The following is a 16,609-nucleotide window of genomic DNA, read 5'->3' on the forward strand; positions in this document are numbered from 1 at the left end:
CCTGGGCAACAGAGTGAGACTCCGTCTCAAAAAAAAAAAAAAAAAAAAAGTGTCAGCACCAAACACTGGCCAGAATGCACAAAAACTGAATTATTCACACACTGCTGGTGGGAATGTAAAGGAGTGTAGCTCTCTGGAAAAGCTTTGGTTTCTTAAAAAACTCAGCATGCAACTACTATACTTACCAATTTGCACTCTTGGGCATTTATCCCAGAGAAATGAAAACTTATGTTTGCACAAAAATGTGTACAGCAACTCTATTCATAATAACCCCAAACTGTAAGCTTCCACAGGTGAACAGTTAAACAAGCCATGGCACAGCCATAGCATGGAATACTACCTGGCACCACGGAACACCACCTGGCACCACGGAACACCACCCGGCACCACAGACTACCACCCGGCACCACGGAATACACCCGGTACCACGGAATACACCTGGCACCACAGACTACCACCCGGCACCACGGAATACACCCGGCACCACGAAATACTACCTGGCAGTAAAAAGAAACATGCTACCAACACCTGGGTGAACCTCCAGCTAATTTTGTTTGAGTGAAAACAGACAATACCAAAAGGTTACGTTTGTTATGGTTTTGTCCATGTAACGTTCTGGAAATGACTAAATTATAGATATGGCAAACAGACTAGTGGTTGCCAGGGATTAAGGAGGCGGAGAGGGCAGGAGGGACGCGGGTGTGGCCATGAAAGGGCAGCATGAGGGACCCCTGCAGGGATGGAGATGCTCTTCATCTTCACTGTGTCAACATCACTGATACTGATGTATTAACATGAATATCCTGACTGTGACCCTGATTATAGCTTTGCAGGTTGTTGCCACTGGGAGAAAAGGGTAAAGGATGCATGAGCTATTTCCGTATTATTTCTTATTACTGCATGTGAATCTACAATTATCTTAAATAAAAAGTTTAATTTTTTAAAAGCCCATTCCCTTAATCCCTGTCTCCCTGCAGTTACTTCCCACTGGTCTTTACTTCCCACTGGTCTGCTCCCTCCTAGAGTCATCTGTGGTTGCCACCCTGGTTTCTTTGCCTCCTCCTCCCTGTAACCCAATCATTCCAGGGTGTTGTCCCACCAATGAGACTGCCCTTGCCAAGTTTACCAACAACCTTCATCTTATCAAATGCAGTGGTCCGGGCTTCTCATCTTCCTTGACTTCACAGCAACATCTGGCCCAGCTGATCCTGTTCTCCGAACGCTTTACTCTGCTCCCAGGATGCTGCGTGGTTATGGTGCTATTCCTGCCCCCTTAAAAGCTCCAGCCCAGTCTCTTTCGCAGCTCCTGCTTTCCTACTGGGCCTCTGAGTGCTCGAATTCTCCCCAGTCTCAGCCTTGGGCCTTCTTTTCTCCATTTGCACTTACTACCCAGGTGATCTCATCCTCTCACATAGTTTTAAACACTGTCCATGAGTCAAGTACTTCAAATGCTCATCCTCAGCCTGCTGTTCCCTCTGAATTCCCTCTCAAACACCCACCTACACACCCAAGATCTCCACTTGTATGAAAATAGTTACCTAAAGTTTTGCAGAGCCAAAACAGAATCCTGGAGTTCCACCACTATCCTCTCCTAAAACAAAACTAAGTAAATTCCTTGCTCCTAATTCTCCCTTTCTTGGTAAATGGCATCACCTTTCTCAGTGCCTCAAGTCACATCATCGTTGAGACTTCTGCTTCTTTCACATCCACTCTATGAGCAACGCCTGTTTGTGCTAGCATCAAAATGCAGCTATGGATCTGAACACTTTCCAACTTGGATCTTCACGGAACTAGTACGATGAACACAAGCAAATCATATGTGCATAATCATAAAGCAACATGTTACCTCCACTGTGCCTCCAAACATGGTCCGTGGAGAAATCCTTTCCATGCCCCTAGATGACAATTTGGACAAGCCCATGACCGTTCTGACAGCTCCTGGCTAAGGAGAAGTTCTACAGCCTGCAAGTGGAGAAGTTCTACTTTCAAGTGGAAAATACAGTTTCAACTCAGCAGTTGAAAGTGTTCAGGCCGGGTGCAGTGACTCATGCCTATCATCCCAACACTTTGGGAGGCTGAGGCAGGTAGATCACTTGAGGTCAGGAGTTCAAGACCAGCCTGGCCAACATGGCAAAACCCTGTATCTACTAAAAATACAAAAATTAGTCGGGTGGGGTGGCTCATGCCTGTAATCCCAGCTACTCAGGAGGCTGAGGCATGAGAATCACTTGAACCCAGGAGGCAGATGTTGCAGTGAGCCAAGATCGTGCCATTGCATTCCAGCATGGGTGACAGAGCAAGACTCTGTCTCAAAAAAAAAAGAAAGTGTCCAGTCTCAGTCTCAGCTGGTCATCAAACTGACATGCTTCACTCTGACAATACCCACTCTCGCTGGCTAGCCTGCCACAGCTGGCTGCTGCAGTGGAAGAGAAAGACACAGCCCCTCTCTGCTCCTCTGTACCCAGCATTGCTGTGGAGCTGCTGACCCAACACTGTCACAGCAGGGGAGGGAGAAGGGACAGCTGTTATTCCTCGTGCGGTGCTGTCCGGAGACCATCTCACCTCTCTAGACCTAGGAGGAATTTACTGCCAACTCTTCTCTCCCCAGGCTCATCCGTGTGTTCTCCCCAAGCTCCATTTGACTCCGCCTGCTTTTCCAGGCACAGACAAAGCCATTTCTCCTCCAGCTGGAGAGCCCCCACGCTGCCCCACCCACTGCCACCAGCTTTTCAGCAATCCACTCTGAACAGATGCTCTCTATTGAGACCCCATCACTCACCTGGTCCTGACTGCCTGCTCTCGCTCACACCCCCACCCCTGCTCCCAACATGGACTGAGCTCCCCATCTCCCTGTCTCCACCCCTACCACAGGCCGTGGGTTCCATCCACCCCTACCGCAGGCCACGGGCTCCACTCCTATCGCAGGCCTGCCGTGGCCTCCCGCCCCTACCGCAGGCTGCAGGCTCCCGTCCCTACCAAAGGCTGTGGGCTTCACCCCTACTGCAGTCCGTGGGCTTCCACCCACAAAGAACCCAGATGTCATTGCTTGAAGGAGCATATATCCGAGGGGCCACAAAAGTCCCTCTCACTGGGTTGGAGGCGAGGGGCAGGCTCTCTCTCTAAAGGATCCTCTTCAAAACTCCTGTCTAATCTCCAGCGACCAACCACGTATGTCCTTAGTGTGGAGGAGTGGACCAGTCGGTTCTTGGCTACCTGCTCTGGGGCCTTGTGTGGCGCCAGCCCACACTGCCATGACTGCATCCTGCTGCCCCGGCCAAGCTTCCAAGGTATCGTAGCACCTGCATGCCTGGTTTCTAGACCTCACCAGGCCTTGCCCTCCCAGTACCCTGTAACTCGTCACTGTCTGCTCCTCATCCTCTTCTGTTTTCTTCATGGCACTCGCCATTGTCCAGGCCCTTATGTATCGAATGCCTCTGCTCACCACTGTGCAAGCAGAGCCAGGGCTCACTGGATCCTATTGAAACACACGCTGGCTGAAACACTCTGTGGCTCCTCCTGGCCAGTGCCACCTGCCCCAGGATGGGGCTCCTGCCCATCCCCTCCCCCGGGAGGCACAGACCCAGGCAGAAGAATCTGAGTCATGTGCCGCCCCTGGCCAAGTCCCAGTGGACACTGAGGGCTGTGGAGACCTGGTCACACAGCCCTCCATTTGGGTGGGGCCAGCAGGACTGCAGCCAGCTCAGAGCTATTTTTAGGGTCTGTCTTTGTGGGAATCGTTCCTTGATTGGCTACAAGGAGAGAACAGCCAAGCTCTTCATCACCGCCTTTGTCCTGTTCCTCTTTCCCTCAATCACACAAGCTGTCATCAGACATGACTCCCACTGGAGGAGGAATCTGGTTCAAACGGACCCTGTGCTGGCTTTTCCTTAACTCCTCATCTGCCATCTGCCTGTTCAAGGAGCTTGATAAACGAGCTCAACAAGCATTTGGCAAATGCCTGCTGAATGCCCAGCCCTGTCCCCATGAATGCATGAGGCACAGGGCAGAGGGCCCCAGTCTCTCCCCAGGACCTGTCCACCATCATGCCACCAGCCGTCATGGGCACAGCTGCTGGAGGCTGGGGAGAGAGGCACAGGCTCCCAGGCGCACGTGGACCAAGCTTCACCCCAGGGCACAAGTGACAAGCTCTAGGTGAAAGCACCTTGCACTCCGGCCCCTGCCCGCCCTGACAGCACCTGAGGGGAACACATCCTCTAGTTACTCAAAACCTAGCACCCTTCCCAGATTCCTGGCCCACAGGCGCCTGACCTTCTCCACCTCCCACAGCCCCTCAAGTACTAATTTAATTGTTCTCATGCCCTGGTGGCTCACAGGGCTGTCACATACAGAGGGGACAGAGAGCAGCAGGGGCCTTCCTATAAAGAGGCAGATCTGCTCAAGAGTCGGTGGTTGGGGATGGGAGACTCCACCAAGAAGGACCCAGGCGGAGGCAATGCAAGGGAGCTGAGCCATCAGGCTCCCTCGAACTCCCTCATACTCAACTTCAATCACGGCCACCAAACCCAGGCTGCCGTAAACTGCGGAGACAGCCCAGCGTCCTGATGAGACCAAAGAGGAAACAGGAGCAGACAGACTAGGCGTCAAGGAAACAAACACACAAGCCACAGGCTCTACTCCAGGAATCCCCGCGTGACTGAGGAAGGTCTCGGGGGCCTCGGCCCTGCTCTGCGGTTCACCACCTTCACCAGGCAGCCTGGGGATGGGAGGCCCAGAAGCCCTACTGGCCCTCGACTCCATCAGAGACCCTAGAGGGGTGGCACAGCAACAGCTGCCCGTAGTCCTCGGGCTGGAGCAAGTTAGTCAGCTTCTCCACAACTCAGCCTCATCAACTGTGCAACAGGTTCCTGAGAGGAGTCAACAGAAATAAAACACTTCCCACAGGGCCTAACCCAGAGCAGGCTAGCAGTGGGCATGAGCTGTCGGTGCTGCCATCCTTGACAACAGAAACAGCAGCATCTCCTCTGGAGTTTTCTTCTCTGACCTCTGCCACTCAGCCTTCAGCTTCATTTTCATGAAGGAGACGACTCCAGGAGGACCCACCTCAGAAGGCTGAGCTGAGGCTGCCTGTGGTGTACCCTGGGGTGGGGCATCTGCCGGAAGGAGCCTGTATTTCATCCTAGGGGTGCAGGGAGGAGCCTAGGGCTGGGCAGAGGCTCTGAGGTCAGAAGGGCCCCCCTAAATGGACCCCCAGAGGCACCAGCTCAGGAGGCCCAGGGCCCGCCCTCAGGCCCAGGGCCACGATGCCACTCACGTTGTAGAGGATGTCAGTCCAGCCCTCCATGGTGATGCACTGGAACACCGTCAAGATGGCAAACAGGATGTTGTCAAAGTTGGTGATGCCAAAGTTGGGTCCTGGCCAGTACTCCCGGCACTCAGTGTCGCCCTCGCACAGCCGGGCTGGGGCCTCCTTGCCACAGGGGAAGTCACCCACGGGCTCTGCATCTGCAAGGAGGAGAATGAAGCAGACCCTGAGCTCAGAAATACCAAGCTCTCCAATCCCCACCAGGATTCCTGGGCTCCGGAGAGCTCACAGCAGGTGGGCAGGAACCAGGTACCAACAGAAACCCTCCCCCAACTTCCCACTATTCCTCCTTGAACCTACATCAGGCATCACCTCTTGCTGCCCTCCTGAGCTCAGGAGCGACCAGCTCAGGGAGTAACGGCCAGCTTCTGCCCCGCTACTGGAACCTGTCCACCATCACTTAAACAGGCTCACAGCCCATTCATCTTAAAACCAAAAACAACAAACTCCTAACCTCCCATTCTTCCCACCACCCTAACTGTTCCTCTCCCTCACAGCCAGACCACCACGCTGACCGTTCCTCTCCCTCACAGCCAAACTGCCACCTAACCGTTCCTCTCCCTCACAGCCAGACCACCACCCTGACCATTCCTCTCCCTCACAGCCAGACCGCCACGCTGACCGTTCCTCTCCCTCACAGCCAGACTGCCACCCTGACCGTTCCTCTCCCTCACAGCCAGACCACCACGCTGACCGTTCCTCTCCCTCACAGCCAGACTGCCAGCAAGATCCTCCTGACATGCAGATTTGACTTGAGGCCCTTGGCCAGTCCCAAGCTGGACTCAGCCACTGTGCAGTCTGGTGCCTGTCAGGCAGGATGATCTGGAACCAACCGAAGATGTGCCCAGAGGGTGGCTGGAGACCTCCTGGCCCAGGTCTCGTTGCACTGACCCTACAGGGCGGACATCCTTCCACTGTGCTGAAACCTAGCAGGCAGCCAGGGACCACAGAAAGAGGGGTTAAAGACAGACCAGAAAACCACTGCTAATCTCTAGAACAAGATAGCAAGCAGCACATTTACCCCCTTCACTCTCAAAAATCTCAACGAAAGGCAGAAAAAAAAATGTTTTTTAAAAATGTAGGCCGGGCACGGTGGCTCACGCCTGTAATCCCAGCACTTTGGGAGGCTGAGGTGGGCAGATTGCCTGAGCTCAGGAGTTCAAGACCAGCCTGGGCAACATGGTAAAATCCTGTCTCTACTAAAATACAAAAACTAGCCGGGCGTGGTGGGCACGCGCCTGTAATCCCAGTTACTCAGGAGGCTGAGGTAGGAGAATTGCTGGAACCTGGGAGGCGGAGGCTGCAGTGAGCCGAGATTGCACCACTGCACTCCAGCCTGGGTAACAGAGTGAGACTCCATCTCAAATGAAAGAAAAAAAAAAAGTACAACAACATGAAAATATCTATCAACATAGGAGAAATTTTGAGGGGTTGCTCAGATGGAAAGCAAATATTCCCAGGTTTAGAAGGCAAAACTGACTACCTAAGTTTATTCCTCTCCATCCAAATATCTTGCTAAGTGCCAGTAAAGAAGACTAGGAACAATGAGTTTCATCTCCTTCTTTCCAGTTCTTTTTTTTTTAACTTTTTCTTCTTTTTCTTGTCTCACGACCTGGCCATGACTACAAATGCTATGTGGACTAGAAGCGACTTGCTTTGTTCTTGACTGTAAAGGGTAAAGGGAAAGCTCTCCAGGCTTACAGTGAGGTATGATGTTTGCAGGAAATCTGCGGGAATTTAAGAAAACTCTCTTTTATTTACAGTTGGATTAAATGTTTTTCTTTAAATCATGAATGATCTAAATTCTAGTAAAACATTTTTCTAAAAGTTCTGGGACTATAGGTGAGCCACCGCCAGCCGGGTTTTCTCCTTTAATAAGTTTGTAGTTCAAGCCACAAACCTTAGCTTCATCCTACACTCTTCTCTTTCTCTTACCCCCACATACAGACTCTCAGAAAATTCTGTTGGCTTTACCTACAAATACACCCATAATCTGACCCATTTTAACCACCTCTACTACAACACCCAGCCTGGCCCCAACCACCATCACCTCTGCTGGATTGAGATCTTCTTCTCAACTCTGTTTCTGCCTTTGCCTCCCAAGAGCAGCGCGAATGATCAGAAGATGCCACATCTCACTCAAAGTGCTCCACTGTCTTCCCGTTTCTCTCAGAATAAGACAGGGCCATGAAGCCCACATGATTCCTCTCGTTGTCGCTGCTCCGCACCATAGGCCTTTGCACCTCATACTCCTGGTAACTAAAGTTCTGCTCAGGTGGCCACATGGCTCCCATCTCCCTGCATTCAGAAGCTGCTCAACAGTCACCTTGGCAGAGTGGCCTCCTGGGCCCCTCTGCAAAGTAGGCCCCAAATTATTCTAGTTCAAACACCTTTTTGTTTTCTTCCCAAAAGTTACTACAATCGATAATTACTATATTTCTGTGTTTGTTTATTTACTTGTGTTTATCAGGCTATTGTCTATGTCCCCCACTAGAATGTCAGCTCCACCTCATGCATCTGGCACCAAGAAGGCCCCTCTAGCACCCAGAACAGTGCCCATCTCCTGGATGAACGCATCTGTGGCACTCGACTGTGCTGGAGGGTGCTGCCTGGCCTCACCTGTGCTGTTGGGGAAACAGGCCTTGTGGAACTTGCCCATGTAGAACTCCAGGCCAATGATGGCAAACATGAGGATGGCAAAGAAGAGAAGCAGCCCGATCTGCAGGAGTGGAACCATGGCCTTCATGATGGACTTGAGCACCACCTGCAAACCTGGAGCCAGAACAGGGCAGGTCAGGAAGCAATGTGGGCAGCGTAGGGCAAGGAGTTGGGTGGGGGCATGGACAGAACAGCAGGAACCTAGCAGGGGCAGCAAGGTGCTAAGCAGTGAGTGCTTGCAAGGTCAAAGGACAGAACTAAAGCCCCTTAAGGTGCAGAGGGGCAGAGAGTGCTTGTGAAGGGCAGAGCTGAGAGTCCTAGGGACAAAGCATAAGGTCCTAGAGAGAAGTTGACTGAGAAGTGTCTCTAAGTAGGCAGAGTGGGATGTGTGGGTGTCAAGTTATGAAGTCTGAGGTGGGGAGTGGGGCTCAGGGTGGGGCAAGAACAGAGAATCCTGAAAGAGAATGAAATCCTGAGAAGGAAGAGCCAAATCAGAGGACATCCTGAGAGGAAAGAACAGGGGATCCTGGGAGGGAAAAGCAGGGGATCTGGGGAGGGAAGAGCAGGGGATCCTGGGAGGGAAGAGCAGGGGATCCTGGGAGGGAAGAGCAGAGAATGCTGGGAAGAGCAGAGAATGCTGGGAGCTAAAAGGAGGGGACCCTGGGAGGGAAGAGCAGGGGATCCTGGGAGCGAAGAGCAGGGGATCTTGGGGGAGATTCCTAACAGACCCAACTCCTTGGGAGAAAGTGAGGCAAAAAGACCTGCCCCTGGCAATGTTCTGCCACTGGCTATACAGCATGTGAGGAACTGGGCAGAGGAGCCTATAACCCTTGACCCCTCCCCTTGCAGCCAGGCCCCGGTACTTGGATATGGGTCAGAACCCTTGCCTGGCAGGGTCTCAGGGCAGAACAGGGAGCCAATCACCAGTGTTCCCTCAGTGGCCTCTGGAGGACAAAGCACTAGTTCCATGTCCACTCAGGCCCTTAGGTAAACCTAAAACCAGACTTCCACTGGGCTGAAGGAGTAGGGGTCCAAGTGGTCACTGGCTCATGAGGTCACCCTGGCCATCCTCCTGCTCATGGCAGGCTCTGTGGGCAGCCCACTTCAGGAGCATGTCTTAAGGTTGGCCTCAGTCCCCAGTGACTCTGCCAAGACTGAGCCAAGAGACAAGTGGCCCTTTGCAGCCTTTGCACATTTTCTCAGGCATCGTTCCCCACCACCTTAGTCAACCTCTCATCCATTCTTTAACCTCAGTAAAAGAAGCAAAGTGATGAAATGTGACAGAGTACATGAGAAGGAACAAAGCTTCCATCTCGGGAAGCCAGGTCAGGGTCAAATAACAGCATCACCCTGTGGGCTTTCATGGAGGGTGGGACAGGCCACAAAAGGCCTGCTCCTCCCTTCCTCCTGCCTGGTTCCCTGGGGTCAAAAGGGGCAAGCTCAGAGTCACCAAAGCCAAACTGTAGCCATGGCCATGTCCATGGTGAGGGTAGGAGAGGAGGCTGTTGTTCCAGGCAGGCTTGGGCGTATCTTCACTGGACTCACTTGGAATCCCAGACACCAGCTTTAGAGGCCTCAGCACACGCACAGCCCTCAGTGTTCGCAGGTCGAAGTCCGTTCCAGCCGTGGCGAGGATCCTGGCAGGAACAAAGAGAAGAAGGGAAGTAAAGGTTTCCACAGTGAGTCTGGAAGAGGACACTCCTCCCACCACCGGGGTCCTGTGTCCCCACACTGTCCAACCACAGGGCCAGCACAGAGCGGCTTGCCAGGTGAGAGGAGGCAGGAACTGAATCCAGAAACCGTCACAGAAATGTTCACAATCACCCACATGACCAAACCTCCAGTTCAAAGGCACCATCTCTGAATAGACACTTGGCCCCTGGCATGGCAGGAAATCTGTCCACCAATTGAGTTTAAGCCTGACCCATATCCCCAAACCAACCCCAGCTGCACTTCAAGCTGCCTTCTGAGAGGCAGTGGTGACTGAGAGCAGGAGCAGGATGGAGCCTGAGGGACTCCTGAACTGACCCCCAAATATCACCATTCTTTCCCTTATCTCAGGAAGATGTGGAAGTGGGGTATTGGGAAGGTGGAATGAGGAAGCCACTGTGGTCAGCTCTATCAGCATAAAAACCTGTCTTAGTATCTCCCATCTTAAGAACAAAACTAAAGATCCCATATCTGCCTTCTACCACAGAGCATTTCTCTGTTCCCTTCCCATCAGGACTCACGGATGGTGTCAATCCTCGGTCTCTCCACTTCCTTACCTTGTGGTCTCTCATTAGCTTTCTCCAGCCAGGCTCTCACCCACCTCTCCACTGAAATGCTACGTCAAGCCTTCCTCTTACCAATTCTAATGGTCAAGTCTCCTTTAAAGGGTGCAGTCTCTTGCCTCAGGTCAACTGTCTCCTGTTTCCCTCCCACTCCCTGGGGGCTCCTTCTTAGTTTCTTTTGCCAGCTTTGCCTTCTCTGCCAGAGATTCAAACCTTGGGTGCCCCAAGCCTCATTCCATATAGGAGCTTCCCAATGGCTTTGAATATCATGTATGTCTATTATTCCCAAATGTACCTCTTCAACCCAGCCCTGGAGTTCTAGGCTCATATATCCAACTACCTTTTTAACAGTCCCATATGGGTATTTTAAAAAGCATATGAAACATTCCATAACTAAAGAATTCTTTTTTTTCACTTTAACAGAAGTATAAAACACGTACCTTTTTTCTAAAGTTCAGAGTTGTTACATTACAATGACTAAGAAACTTTCTATTCTTACTTCCAGTCCTGCTCCTTCCCGTTCGTTCCCCTCCATGGATCGCACCAGTCACCTATTGTTTAAACCAAACCCGAAGCTTCATTCCTGACTCCGGTCCTTCACTCATATGCCACATCCAGTTCACCAACAATCCTGCTGGCTCTGCCTCTAAAGCACATCCAGGATTCTTGGTGAAGGCTTTGAGACCACCTGCTCCAAACACATAGCAGTGACAGACAAAATCTGCAACAGAGCTGGGGGTCAAAAATAAGATAAATATCGGCCGGGCACAGTGGCTCACGCCTGTAATCGCAGCACTTTGGGAGGCCAAGGCAGGTGGATCCCCTGAGGTCAGGAGTTTGAGACCAGCCTGACGAACATGGTGAAACCCCGTCTCTACAAAAAAAAACAAAAATACAAAAACTAGCTGAGCACAAAAGCACGTGCCTGTAATTCCAGCTACTTGGGAAGCTGAGGCAGGAGAATTGCTTGAGCCTGGGAGGCAGAGGTTGAAGTGAGCTGAGATTGCGCCATTGCACTCCAGCCTGGGCAACACAGCGAGACTCCATCTCAAATAGATAAATAAATAAATAAAAGATAAATATAATGAAATTTTTTAAAAAGGACAATAAAAAGCCTACTATTCAAACCAAAATTCCAAGTTACCTGAGGAAGCCCAATGCTATAGAAGACGTTCAACAGGATCAACTATTGAAAGAGGAATTTTGTTCAGATAAAAACGGTAAACTATTAAACAAAAACAAGTAGAAAAGGTAGAAAATGTAAAACTAGCTAGATCAACGGAATAGAATAATAACCCAGAAATAAACCCTCACATATATGTCAACTGGTTTTCAACAAAGGGACCAAGGCCATTAAGCGGAGAAAGAATGATCTTTTCAACAACCAAGCAGAATACAGTTGGACCCTTACCTTACCCCAAATACAGAAAGTAACTCAAAATGGATCAAAGATCTAAATATGAGAGATAAGACTAGAAAACTCTTAGGAGAAACATAGAGGGAAATATTCATAACATCGGATTGGGCAATAATTTGTCGGATATGACACCCAGAGCACAGGCGATAAAAGAAAAAATAGATTAAATTGAACTTCATCAAAAATAAAAACTTTTGTGCATCAGAGAAAGGGTCCCCAACCCTCAGGCCACAGACCAGTACTGCTCTGTGGCCTGTTAGGAATCAGGCCACTCTGCAGGAGGTGGCAGCGGGCGAGCGTTACTGCCTGAGCTCCACCTCCTGTCAGATCGGCCGTGGTATGAGATTCTCATAGGAGCACGAACCCTGTTGTGAACTGCACATGTGAGGGATCTCGGCTGCAGCTCCTCATGAGAATCTAACGCCTGATGATCTGTCACTGACTCATCACCCCCAGATGGGACCGTCCAGTTGCAGGACAATAATCTCGGGGCTCCCACTGACTCTATATTATGGCGAGTTGTGTAATTATTTCATCATATATCACAATGTAACAGTAATAGAAATCAAGTGCACAATAAAAGTAATAACGCACTTGAATCATCCCAAAACCATTGCCCTGACCTCTGGTCTGTGGAAAAATTGTCTTCCATGAAACCAGTCCCTGGAGCCATAAAGGTTGAGGGCTGCTGCATCAGAGGACGCTATCAAAAAGTGAAAAGAACCCTACAGAATGGGAGAAAGTATCTGCAAATCATGTATCTAATAAGGGATTAATATCCAGAAAACACAAACACTCCTACAACTCAACAACAACAAAAACAACTCAATTTTAAAATGGGCAAAGGACTTGAATGAACATTCTTCCAAAGAAGATATACAAATGGCCGACAGACGCATGAAAAGATGCTCAACATCACTAATCATTAGGAGTTTGATGTTTACTTCAATCATTTGAAGTAAACATCAAAACCACAATGAAATACCATTTCATACCCACTAAGATAGCTATTAGTGGCCGGGCGCGGTGGCTCACACCTGTAATTCCAACACCTTGGGAGGCCAAAGCATGTGGATCACCTGAGGTCAGGAGTTCAAAACCAGCCTGGCCAACATGGTGAAATGCCATCTCCACTAAAAATACGAAAATTAGCCAGGCATGGTGACGGGCGCCTGTAATCTCAACAACTCAGGAGGCTGAGGCATCAGAATTGCTTAAACCCAGGTGGCAGAGGTTGCAGTGAGCAAAGATCATGGCACTGCACTCCAGCATGGGTAACAGAGCAAGACTCCATCTCAAAAAAAAAAAAAAAAAAAAAGTAGTTGTTATCAAAAATAAACAGAAAATAACAAATGTTGGCAAGGATGTGGAGAAATCGGAACCCTCGTGTGTTGCTGGTGGGAGTGTACACCGGTGCAGCCACTGTGGAAAACAATTTGAAGGTTATTCAAAAAGTTAAACATAGGTTGGGCGCAGTGGCTCACGCCTGTAATCCCAACACTTTGGGAGGCCGAAGCAGGCAGATCACCTGAGATCAGGAGTTCGAGACCAGCCTGGCCAACATGGTGAAACCCCGTCTCTACTAAAAACACAAAAATTAGCCTGGCCTGGTGATGGGGGCCTATAATCCCCACCACTTGGGAGGCTGAGGCACAAGAATCGCTTGAACTCGAGAGGTGGAGGTTGCAGTGAGCTGAGATTGTGCCACTGCACTCCAGCCTGGACCACAGAGTGAGACTCCATCTCAAAAAAAACTAAAAATGAAAAAAAAATGCTGAACATAGAATTAACATATGATCCAGCAATTCCCCTTCTAGCTATATATCCACAAGAATTGAAAGCAGGACTCAATCAGATACTCATACACCAACGCTCATAGCAGCGTCACTCACAATAACTGGAGGAAGGGAAGAACACAAATGTCTATCGCCTGAAGAATGTGTGCACACGATGTGGTGCACACACGTGAATAACTATTCTCCACAAAAGGCAAGAAGCTCTGATGCTGCATTTGCTGCAGCATGGATGAACTTGGGTAACATTATTCTAAGTGAAATAATCCAGACACAAAAGAGCAAATAACGTACGATCCCACTTACATGAGGTACCTGGAACAGGCAAATTCACAGACACAGTAAGTAAATTAGCGCTAACCCAAGGCTGAAGGAAGGGAAGTGGGGAGTTATTGCTTAATAGGTACTAAGTTTCTGTTTGGAGCAATAAAAAATTTGGAAATTGCAAGGCCGGGTGCAGTGGCTCACGCCTGTCATCCCAACATTTTGGGAGGCCAGGGCGGGTGGATCACCTGAGGTCGGGAGTTTGAGACAAGCCTGACCAACATGGAGAAACCCTGACTCTACTAAAAACACAAAATTAGCCTGGCGTGGTGGCGCATGCCTATAATCCCAGCTACTTGGGAGGCTGAGGCCGGAGAATTGCTGGAACCCGGAAGGCAGAGGTTGCGGTGGGCTAAGATCATACCATTGCACTCCAGCCTGGGCAACAAGAGCGAAACTCTGTCTCAAAAAAAAAAAAAAAAAAGGTTAAAACAGAAAACTTCATGTTATACATATTTTACCACAATTTTTAAAAATTAAAAATTTAATATGCCAAAACCACTGACTTGTACACTTCAAATGGGAAAATTGTATGCTGTGTTAAGTTATATCTCAGTAAAGCCTTTTTTTTTTTGAGACAGAGTCTCGCTCTGTCACAGAGGCTGGAATGCAGTGGCGCCATCTCGGCTCACTGTAACCTCCACCTGGATTCAAGCAATTCTCCTGCCTCAGCCTCCCGAGTAGCTGGGATTACAGGCGTGTGCCACCACACCCGGCTAATTTTTGTGTCTTTAGTACAGACGGGGTTTCACCATGTTGGCCAGGCTGGTCTTGAACTCCTGACCTCAGATGATCCACCCGCTTCGGCCTCCCAAAGTGCTGGGATTACAGGTGTGAGCCACCGTGCCTGGCCTCAGTAAAGCTGTTTTTTAAAAAGACTCCAGCAGAGCCATGGTGGAACTTAACAAGCTCATCTTTACATCCATATGGACAAGCCAAGGGCCATGAACAGTCAAGTGATGCTGAAGAACAAACCAGGAGATCAGCTCTTGCTTTAGTCCCCAAGACTTACTGTGAAGCTAAAATAATTAATACTCTGGGGAATGGACAGGGAAGGCATGGGGCAGATGAAGAGCCACAAACAGGCCTGACGTATGAAACCTGGTGTTTGACCTAGGCAGTGGCACCATTCCAAATCAGGGAGAAAGGGTGGAGCAGCCGCCAAACGATGTTGGAAAACCAGGTCGCCCACAGGCAAAAAGAGGGAGTACCAATTGCAAATACATTCCAGGTGTATCAAAGACCTAAGCATGGGAAGCAAACTCTAAAGCCGCAAAAAAATACAAGAGAACAGCTCTGTGATGGTGTGGTAAGGAAGGATGACTTGAGACTAAAGCAACAGATTAATAAATGTGACTACAATAAAATTAAACCATACCATAAAAGACAGCATAGCCGGGCGCGGTGGCTCACACCCGTAATCCCAGCACTTTGGGAGGCCGAGACGGGCGGATCACGAGGTCAGGAGTTTGAGACCATCCTGGCTAACACGGTGAAACCCTGTCTCTACTAAAAAAATACAAAAAACTAGCCGGGCGAGGTGGCGGGCGCCTGTAGTCCCAGCTACTCCAGAGGCTGAGGCAGGAGAATGGCGTAAACTCGGGAGGCGGAGCTTGCAGTGAGCTGAGATCCAGCCACTGCACTCCAGCCTGGGCGACAGAGTGAGACTCCGTTTCAAAAAAAAAAAAAAAAAGACAGTATAAAGAAAATGAAAAAGAATTGGTTTTCTGAATGTAGAAAAAATGTCTACAAATTCATATGAAATATACAAATAACCAATCAGAAAAATCAACAAATTACAAGGGGGAAGAAGATGCTCAAAATGATTGGCAGTCAGAGAAATCCAGATTAAAGTGACAAAGAGCTGCCACTTCACATCCTTAGTTTAGCACACAGTGTTAAAGCCTGGTGATGTGTTGGAAGAAAGAACTGTAGAATCGCTTCGGAGAGTATTTGGCTACTTCCAGGAAATTTTTAAATGAGCATCCCCAGGATTCAGGAAACCACTTCTAATCACACCCCAAGCACATTCGCATCCCTGTTTGTAACAGTAAGAAAGGAAAATAAAAATGCCTTTCACAAGAAGAGAGGAAAAATTAATTGTGGCATAGGCACACAATGGAATATGATTCTACAGTTAAAAATGAATGAGCATGTAAAACTAAATAAGCCTGTGCATATTAACATGGAAAAATGTTTAAAATAATGTTGAGGGGTAGAGGCTAGCTGTGAAATAATCCCATATCTGTGTGTGAATACACAGACACACTCACACGCTACATTATTTATGGATACACACACAGCGAAAGGTGGAATGTTCACACACCCCCATGCCCTGGCAGGACAAACACAAATCAGGACACCTGCTCCCACAGGGAGAAAAAAGAGAAAGAGAAGAGAATCTGACTGGGGGACTGTATTCAAAAGACTTCAACCACATCTGTAATATTTTAGTTCTCTAAGAAAAATGTCCCAAGCTAACTCCCAATGTACAGAGAAATGCAGACCAGGGGAGCATGCAGAGGAACACGTATGTTCAATAAGACATCACACGGGGATGCAGGGGAACACATATGTTAAATAAGACATCACACGGGGATGCAGGGGAACACGTATGTTCAATAAGGCATCACACAGGGATGCAGAGAAACATGTATGTTAAATAGGACATCACACGGGGATGCAGGGGAACATGTATGTTAAATAAGACATCACACGGGGATGCAGAGGAACACGTATGTTCAATAAGGCATCACACAGGGATGCAGAGAAACATGTATGTAAAATGGGCCATCACGGGGGGATGCGGGGAACCACTTAT

General features: G+C 49.3%; 1 protein-coding gene across 11 annotated transcripts in view; it reads right to left on the reverse strand.

The window, feature by feature from the left end:
• The window catches only part of CACNA1B (calcium voltage-gated channel subunit alpha1 B), a 246,066-nt gene that overhangs the window by 203,981 nt on the left and 25,476 nt on the right, over positions 1-16,609 (reverse strand). For all 11 annotated transcript variants that reach the window (XM_017893202.1, XM_017893205.1, XM_017893198.1 and 8 more), the window contains exons 3-5: positions 9,527-9,618; positions 7,943-8,095; positions 5,273-5,463 (exon numbers count right to left, since the gene is read on the reverse strand). In XM_017893202.1, the coding sequence (XP_017748691.1) occupies positions 5,273-5,463; positions 7,943-8,095; positions 9,527-9,618 (436 nt within the window). The remainder of the gene's footprint in view (positions 1-5,272; positions 5,464-7,942; positions 8,096-9,526; positions 9,619-16,609) is intronic.

Source organism: Rhinopithecus bieti, unplaced genomic scaffold (assembly GCF_001698545.2).
Source record: "Rhinopithecus bieti isolate Rb0 unplaced genomic scaffold, ASM169854v2 scaffold_23276, whole genome shotgun sequence".
Taxonomy (NCBI): Eukaryota; Metazoa; Chordata; class Mammalia; order Primates; family Cercopithecidae; genus Rhinopithecus; species Rhinopithecus bieti.